At 45.2% G+C, this 9,346-nt stretch overlaps 4 protein-coding genes across 4 annotated transcripts in view; 2 read left to right on the plus strand and 2 right to left on the minus strand.

The window, feature by feature from the left end:
- Positions 1-121: 121 nt before the first annotated feature.
- On the minus strand, positions 122-661 carry SARC_01985 (hypothetical protein; the record flags this gene model as incomplete). Its single annotated transcript, XM_014304266.1, has 1 exon — positions 122-661. A coding segment is annotated over one exon (333 nt), but the record flags the coding sequence as incomplete, so codon positions are not given.
- A 747-nt stretch (positions 662-1,408) lies between these two features.
- SARC_01986 (hypothetical protein) lies at positions 1,409-5,007 on the plus strand. The gene is made up of 4 exons (XM_014304267.1): positions 1,409-1,855; positions 2,444-2,559; positions 3,433-3,607; positions 4,849-5,007. Exons 1-4 carry the CDS (start codon positions 1,739-1,741, stop codon positions 4,972-4,974), a joined length of 534 nt encoding a protein of 177 aa, XP_014159742.1. The 5' UTR covers positions 1,409-1,738; the 3' UTR covers positions 4,975-5,007.
- A 935-nt stretch (positions 5,008-5,942) lies between these two features.
- On the minus strand, positions 5,943-7,128 carry SARC_01987 (hypothetical protein). The gene has a single exon (XM_014304268.1). It carries the CDS (start codon positions 6,928-6,930, stop codon positions 6,580-6,582), a length of 351 nt encoding a protein of 116 aa, XP_014159743.1. The 5' UTR covers positions 6,931-7,128; the 3' UTR covers positions 5,943-6,579.
- A 768-nt stretch (positions 7,129-7,896) lies between these two features.
- Positions 7,897-9,346, plus strand: part of SARC_01988 (hypothetical protein) — a gene marked incomplete at its 3' end in the record, with an annotated part of 13,057 nt that continues 11,607 nt past the window's right edge. The window contains exon 1 of the mRNA XM_014304269.1: positions 7,897-9,029. Coding sequence (XP_014159744.1) covers positions 7,961-9,029 — 1,069 coding nt within the window. The 5' untranslated portion in view covers positions 7,897-7,960. The remainder of the gene's footprint in view (positions 9,030-9,346) is intronic.

Genomic DNA, 9,346 nt, shown 5'->3' on the forward strand with positions numbered 1-9,346 from the left:
TATATGTATGTATGTATGTATGTATGTAATTTAGCCCAGAGTTTCCAGGAGACCTTCGGCAGATTCCAGTAGGTGCTGAACAGACATGTTCTCTATCTGTTGCTCCACCAAAGTACCCTTGCTCGATACATGTTGACCTTCTCCTTCATAAGCTGTGCCTTGTGGGCGTTCACAATTCACTAGCACCTGTGCGTATGCGAAGTATCCTGCCTTTATACGTCAGCCAGCCCTTGTGCACACACTTGACGGCCTTCGAGCACCCCATCAGAGTCGATAGTCTCGGGAAGATAGCTGCCAGAGGCTTCAGATCGGCTCGCGGTGGCAGAAATCAAGCGTCACAAACCCCTGGCTTTTGACCCTCCTTTATGTACTTGCTTACTTTCCTATGTAGCACTGTCATGCTCTTGAACAACCACCACACTATAGTAGCCTTGATCCGGACGCTTGCCGCCCTAGAATCAGTTTCAAAATCTAGTGCGTTCAGATAGAGCTCGAGAGAAGCATACTTGGTTGGGAAATAAAGCATATGGCCATCATCCCGTTTACACCACCCGTACACCTGCTTGTTTCCTGGTTGGAACAGGTTTAATTCTATACCGTCGGATTCTACATCGAATGCCCAGTTGTTGGAGTTAGGATATTCCTGATTGTGATCTATTGCTGAAGTTTCGAATGGTTCGAAAGGCCTACATAAAGGCCCTATTGAAGGCCTACATCCTGGCCCTAATGTAAATGGGTATAGTGTACGGTCTTCGTCAAGGGGCAGTATTTGATGTATCTCTACTTTAAATTTTACCCCTTGTTGGACCGCAACGTTACGATGCCTTTTTGTAGAGCCATAGCGTGCAAGCGTGTGCTGTTAGCATACATCGCCTCGTTCCCATGTTGATTCCCCACACCAACATACCACACGCTACCTATACACGCACGATTTAGCATGTCATTCGAGAAATCCTTGTGTGATTTGGCTCGTTCTGCCACCCACAAGCTCGCCACCAGGTCTGCTAAGGTATAGTCAGAGAGAACAAGCAGCCAAAAAGGGATGTAATTGGGCCTCGATGCGATTACGTGAACGTTTGCTGAGAGTTTGCGTCGTTTCGCTACAGGTGCGGATGATGTGGCGCCACCTAAAGCACGGGAGCCGAACATATTACTATAGCATTTGTTGTTCTGTTCACAGTGGTTAGTACTGAGCAAAGGGTTTAAAGTGCGAATATCAGCCTTGTACTAAAAAACTTGTTTACATTTACGCCCCTAAATTTAAACATGGCTAAAGCCCGCGTAAACTGTGAAAGGTTTTGGTGTTCGAGAAACCAAGTTCACGAATAGAACCCAACCAGTAGAGTGATGTAGGGTTGGCTGAGAATAAATAGATTTTGGTCTCTGTTCAAAACAAGAGAAGTAGTCACTTACATAGCACAACGTAAGTATCTACGTTGTGTGTTCTGTGGCAAGTAGATACCCTTAGGATCTGTAGGGTGTGCTATAAAGTGTGCCCGATTGATATGCCACCAGCCTAAGTTCTGTTCACGGAGGGTTCGGAATAGTGCATAGTGCCGTCGTCTATATTACAGATTAGATATAGCCCAGAATTCACGACAGACCAATCCGCCTATCCGGAGCTTGTGCACGTGATCGATAGGCCGGGCAATCAACATAGTACACGCGTATGTAATTTAATACGTACAAACACTACACAGACATATACATCTATATATAAAAACATAGGTCTTAGAACATGAGCTACCAATACTTGAAGAACAATGTCCTGCTGGGCGTATTCGGCGTCACAAGCTTCTGCTTCATAACGACGCACGTGGCTGTAGTACTGTGCATTAATGGCAATTCCATGGAGGTGAGTTCGGTGTGTAGCCTGAGTCATAGATATACACTTGCCACACTCTTATAGTCTATCTGCACTTTTGTAGTTGTATATAAAAGTCTATCTTCTCGTCCGGCGCTACATGTATGCTGTTGAAATGGGCTAGAACTGCAACGCTCTTATTATGACCCTCCGCTCAGCAGACAAACGGTGACCCTCGTGCACACAGAATGAATATGTCTTTTCTCACCCTATACTACGGAAGATACTGCTTTAGCGAATCTTTTGATGGTACGAATTCAGCCATTAATTGGCACGTCGATGTGTACAGAGTATTCGTACAAACCAGAGCTCAAAAACAGGAGCGAGCATCCTGTGAGCTGTAGGAACGTGCAGTGTCTGCAACTTGTTGTACACCTAAAAAAACACCAAACTTGTATTCTTGTGAACATAAGCTGAACAAATAGCACTGAGTGTGTTTTGATATACGCTTGTATGTTAATTAACCCAACTAATTTATGATGTTGATTTGACCCACGTCCGCTGTTGTTCATGTATTATATGTGTAATCCAAGTGATCTGTCTCATAAGCAAATGTCTTACTTATGCATTCGCTTGCAGCCCACTCTCCTTGATGGCGACCGCGTGCTCGTGGCGAAATGGGACCGTCCGGTCCGTTTCGACGGAAGGCAATCATCGAGATACAACCCCACAAGAGGAGATATAGTTGTGCTTAGGTATATTGGAACGGCATCAGTGGGCGTGTATGTGTGTACCTTATTCGCTCAAACTACTCCTCAGAAGTTTGTATGCGTGTGTATGGCGTATGCTAGACAAAGGACTACAAAAGCGCTCTCGAACGAGCACTTTTAGAGTGAATGAAGTGGCTTGTATTCTCGATAGAGCATGCTTGGCAAATATTCACTTTTGTATCCAATTCATTTGTGTGCACATGTATATCTAAGTGCACAGATGTGCACAAACAAGCGACGTGCGTAGTGTCAGCGGTACACGCCTTGCTGAACTTATTGAGCACAGTAGACTAGCGTGTTGCCTGCCTGGCCGGTTGTGATATCAATCGAAGTGGTTCACATTTGGTGGTCCTGAACCGCAGTTCGTTCTACAAACGACACAGCAGGTGATGGAATAATGATAGATGTTTGTCATATAGATTAATATGTTGATACGTGCGGTTGCTCATATCACCTGTGCACGTGTATGGCATCCCATGTTGTCACGTCCTGTCATGTGGCTCGCAACGTTTAGGCTGTTGACGATTTTGAAAACCATGTTTATTGATTTCATGCATGTGCGTGGTCTGATCCAAAGAAGCCATAACACTTGTACTATACTCAGCTGCGCCGTGCGCAAGAAAGCTGGCAACTTGTAGTATTCAATTCAGATGATGGCAGAAGCCTCGCTTACCCACTGACATCACTTAATGATAGTACAGTGCTATCTGCATGATTGGTTGCTGTTTTTGTACTCAAAGCTATCGCCCTCTGTGAATATCCTTTGCAAATCAGGCTTACAAACTTAATAATGGTATACGTCGCATGATTTCGTTGTGGGTGGTACCTATTGTCTGAGTATATACACCAACCAATCAGATCACCACAGAAGCCCAAGGAACGACTGGTGAAGCGAATCCTGGGCTTTGAGGGGGACGTGATCAGAACAAGACCCTCTGTCGATAAAACCGAAACAGTCCGCATCAACCCAGGCCAGATGTGGATAGAGGGCGATAACAGCAGGGGAAGCATGGACTCGAATACTTACGGACAGGTAGGTGATGCAGGTCCATAGCATGTAGACGTCTTACACAATGGAGTTACACGCGTGTTTTATGAGGCATGGTTTTCTGTGAGTACTTAGGACCATGGGGAGTGGCGACTCTACGACCCTCACGTGGTATGCATACATAGGATTGTGCATGCGCTCGTGGTTTGTAATATCCAGTACATTCAATCGCTGTGTCATTTCATGCATATCTACGCTCTGGGAAGGAGGTTCCAACCGCTTGCCCGTACGGTCTAAATACTGATTACGAGATACCCCTAAGAGGCCCTGTAGATCCTTTCAGCCTAAATACCAAACCAAAAATACCACCAACCCGCGATCGCTACAAAGGGTGTGTCTACTGGGTGCAGGTATCCACCCAGTCAACGTTTATCCACCCCAAATAGTTTGAGTGCCATTTACAATATGTTTTGCGGTGCACGGCACTTGAATTTGACAGTGTCGCAGCAATTGTTCGTGCCGGCGCTTTCTTCTTTTCATTTGCCTGCATACGAGTGCGATGCGTAGGGCTGGATAAGCAATTGCAGTATAGGACAGTCTCATAGTTATTTCAGTATAGAGTAGTCCTAGTTGGATCAAAGCTCGGAGAGAGGTGTTCATAGCTGATTGGGTGGCCCTCATATATGTAATACAATACGGGCAGTGCCACATGTGCAACAGTCGTACTTAAGAAGTAGATCCAGGTCAATGGCTTGCTCAGTGTATTTGTGCCAATGTATTGCGATCGCAACGTAGGAGCCGTGATGGTCGGAAAAATATAAGGGTGAATATAGAAGCCATAGATACAGCACGGCTGTCGAGGGTACATAGTATATACACGCACACGCACACACACACAAACACACACACATATATATATATATATATATATATATTATGTATATATATATATATATATATGGGTGTGTGTGTGTGTGTGTGTGTGTGTGTGTGTGTTGTGTGTATATATATATATATATATATATATATATATATATATATATATATATATATATATATATATATATATATATATATATATAGTATATATATATATATATATTGTGTGTGTGTGTGTGTATGTGTGTGTGTGTGTGTGTGTGTGTGTGTGTGTGTGTGTGTTCTCGCATAGCCTATTCATCTGCGCTAATTTCTGATCCATGTATTCGGTTCGGTATTTAACGCAAATTGCATACGTCGGTCAATTCGCTGTAACCGAACCAAAGCAATTTCTATCTCATACACAGATGCCAATTAATCTAATCGAAGGGCGCGCTGCCTTCATCCTATACCCGTGGGGCCGATTCGGAAGGTTACAAAATCGTCCACCTCCAAACACACGCTTCGTCAGGAAAGGACGGAACTACGACTAGCCAATAAAGTAATCATTCCAACTGTGATATGACAAGATGCACACCACACCTTCCGAAACTTGTACCGCTGTCTCGGACACTGTATCATCGCAAGTGTGACTACAAATCTGCCGGGTGGGATTTTTTCCCGGTCATTACATATGCTCTCTAGGTACACTTCTACAGCTATTTTATCCGAAATCCGTACCAATTGTTTTTGAGAATGAGGTACCGTTCAGCTTCGGTCGGCGGTACTGCTTATACTACAGTTTAATCAAACTATAGGCTGCCACAACTTGGATTGCTCTCGGTCTGAAACGTAGTCTACACATGTACGTGGATACATATATATATATATTTGTGTGTGTGTGTGTGCATTGAGCTCTCTGGTCCCCAACTCTACCACGTTAAGGTTTATTGTGTGGCCTGTGCACAAACGATCAAACTTCTTCCATCTTGGACTACTTCATTTATTACACCCTGATCGAATAATATTTATTCCTCTATCGTACCATAAAGTATAGTTTATCTTTGATCTAGATTGATAGCAAGCCTCTCCTTTATGGCCCTGTTTCCAGTTTCATTCCCGGTAGACCACCCTGCAGTAGTGCGCCCATCTACTTTTCCCCACATATGGAACACACTCGTCTTCTGACCGCCGTTTCTGTGTCGTGTCATGCTGCCTCTCACTTGTTTTCTCCACCACGCGGAACGTCTTCCATGCCGTATACGTGATATGGAAGCGTATGGGTTACTCCCTCAATCCCCGACATGCCGACATCACAGGTGTGTCGACTATGTCTTGGATATCGCGTTCTCCCACGCAGGTTAGTTATTCTACGCTATCATATAGGCCCTCGACTCCAGATGCTTCTATAAGCCGATCCCGTTGACCCTTGGTTACCCTGTTCCTTACTCTCGTTTCGTTAACACGTAAGCAACCGAAAGTCCTAGCATTTGCCTATCCTTCCCTGTCCACAGCGAAACACTCCGCCGAGTGGATATATCTCTGACTTTCGTGTGTGGTAAGTGCAACTGCTATGAACACTTGGCGTGTGTATGTATGTATACGTGTGCATACGTACTGCCGTTGCCACTTTATATTACCGTAATAAACAGCGTGGCGTTTGCCAATTACGTAAGGAATCAGCTGCCAGGCGCAGTAGGTAGACATGTTCTCAGGAGTGATTTGTAATGCTAAATGGTCTATTAGACCTGTTGATGGTAAATGATCTATTGTGCATGCTAATAGACTGTTGTTTGCTACATTCTCATCATATTGATCCGGTTGACCACCCTGTACTTCTCCTGATCTCCCGCCAGCACTCCTATGTAGCTATACGCGCAATGGGATGTCGACCACTGTACCCAGCTAGACCATATCCGGTATCCTCGTGTACGACGTGAATGTCCCCTACATCAGTATACGATTCTTACACTATCACAGGGGTGTTAATATCTTCATACGCTGCCTGTGCTATCGCTCAGATACCTCATAGATACATAGCCCCTATACATATCCGCAGCTATCAAGACACCCAGCGGAATATACATAGTCCGTGTGCATGTAAACATAACAAGAATAAACCCGGCCAAGCGCCTTTAAATGCGTGTCAACGAAAGACCTCAGCTATCCAGCCTGTCGAAGTCATCCTCACGCAACTCATTCACCACGTAAAGAAACAACAGCAGTAGGGCCGATGCCATGACCAGCATCGATATATTGAACACCGTCTCTCTAAGGCTCTCCATCCCCGTCTCGGTCAAGCTAGGTCTGCGTTTGCGGTTTAGGTTAGAAGTGTGTGGTGTGCTTCCAACGCCATTATCATTACGTGACATGGTACTACGGGTACCCTGCATGCTATTATCACTTCGGCTGATACGCGCTGGTGGATGGGAGCTCGGATCTGTGGCACTCTTGGGCTTGTTCTTGGTCTTGGCTTTCCTATCCTTCTTGTTGCCATACTTGGACTTCATCGTTTGTTATCGTATGGACTTAACACCTCTCCCCTCTGTTAACGTAATCTCATAAAAACGAGCTGTAGAGCGATACAGCCTACTGCCACTATCTTTATAGATGGAGAACTCAAGGATTGTATTTATAACCGCGTATATTTGAGTTTTAAATCGTACCTTTTGTGCCCAAGATTTACATACATGCGATTGTGTTCGGAGGTAGTGCGGTTATGATAACACTCGATTGACTTACAGTATATCTCAAATGATGCTCGTGACTAGTTCCACTACCTGAGCTTCCTAATCATACCGGAGAGACCCTTCAGCGACACCACCATGAAACATATTCTAATACGAACACATATGCCTGAACATGTACATATTCTGTGTCATTCGGGCTGTATGTTTATTGAATGTGTATATGTATATTATATGTGTGTATGGTGTTTTGTGTGCATACACGTATCGTATGTCTATCGCATAATATGCTTGTTTGTCTGTGTATGCTGTGTGCCCTGTTATTTTATATATTGTTTTCTCTTTTTCGTAAAAAAAAATCTGGAATTTTGGTTGCTTTGCTGAGATTCAATTGGTTGCCATCGCTGTCGACCTCGGCAAAATTACGCCACTAAATAAAAATACTTTTCACATCAATTTCGACGGGATCAAATGTTTATATTAATAAGTATGTAGATGTGAATATATGTATGTATATGTACACATTGGTGTGTATTCATTTGAACGTGGTACGTAGGCAGTGTGTATGGACAGACATCAGACATAGAGAGGTACATGAATACGATCAGTAGAACAGTTACTAGGCTTTCCTTCGACTAGCACGACACGCACGCACGCACACACATTGAAATGGGCCACCTTTCGCACCAGATATATCTACTGTTTACTACGATAATATCGAATTGTATATATACTTAATTAATATTACGCACACTTCCACACACCCATATATATATAATATACATTATATATATCGCCCCTCCCACCCTTTGTCACATACGCACGTACAGCTCGAATGGTTTACTAGGTCGAGATGTTCAAGAATCTGAAGAAGGAGCTGTCCGCGGACACTCACGCGGACACCAAGAAGAAACGTGGCTCCAAACAACGCTCTAGCAAAAGCAGGCCTTCTGCATCACGCGTTACGAGCGCATCTAATGCAGTAGCCACTACCGCAGCCACACCGTCGGACACGGACAGTATCAGCAGTACGCGTGGTAGTATAGATGCATTGCAACCTGTTGCGTCAGATGTGAATGTACTTAGCACACTTACGGATGTGAATCGAATCGATCCTACGCTGCCCGACCCGGATGAGGACGATTCTGATCCGTTCGCAGAGTTTGCGGAGGATGCATCCGCTCAGAAACCCACACAATCCTCTGCATGCAGCGGTGGCACCCCCACACGACACAGGGAGCCTGATTTGTTGGGGATCAGTGACGATCTCACGAGTATGTCAACAGGACATAGTGCGCTTGGGGATACATCAGGTGATGCAGATGCTAAGACACACATGAGTGCAATACCCCATACGCCCGACTCTACTATGAATACCGACCCATTTGGGTTTGACCTACCGGCCAGCCATAGCCCTGTACCGGCGCAGCACGGCAGCGGTTTGTTCGCAGAGAGTGCAGGTGATGCGCTTGATCCTCTGGGGTTGAACCAGTTTGATGACTGGAAGGGAAGTGGCTTTGTAGGTGCTGGTCCCTCTGGGGCCACTTCACAGTACAAGCACTCGGGGATGGCTGATCTGTTGGGTTCGCCTATTTCCAGTACCAAGGACGTTGGTGGTGTTGGTATTACCACAGGTAGTTCCTGGGACGCGTTCGCAGCACCACACACAAGCACAGATGCGACGCCAAATAAGCCCACGCCAAATAAGACTTATAACACCACAGAGAGTATGTGGGCCGGGAGCGCGCACCCCAAAAGCACCGCCCTGGACAGGCAGACCAGTGCCGCGGCTGCGTTCGATGTGAATGCCACTCTGAGCAGTAGTGAGATGAGGGATCTGTGGGGCTTTGTGGATGCACCACTGGATGGATCAAAAGCATTGGAGAATGAGGAGGCGAAGGCTGCAGGGACTACAGAGGTGGGTGTGTTGTGTTTGGTGAGTTATGTGTGTGTGTTTGATGGGTTGTGTGTGTTTTTGATAGATTATGTGTATGTGTTAGATGAGCTGTGTGCGTGTGTTTGAAGGAATGTGTGTGTGTGTCCGATGAGTTATGTGTATGTATTTGATTCGTTGTGTGTGTTGTGTGTGTATTTTTGATGGGTTGTGTGTGTGTGTTAGATGAGCTGTGTGAGTGTGTTTGAAGGAATGTGTGTGTGTGTTCGATGAGTTGTGTGTGTGTGTTTGATTCGTTGTGTGTGTGTTAGGGAGTTGTGTGTGTGTGTTGGGTGTGTGTGTGTG

Source organism: Sphaeroforma arctica (genome assembly GCF_001186125.1).
Source record: "Sphaeroforma arctica JP610 unplaced genomic scaffold supercont1.85, whole genome shotgun sequence".
Taxonomy (NCBI): Eukaryota; class Ichthyosporea; order Ichthyophonida; genus Sphaeroforma; species Sphaeroforma arctica.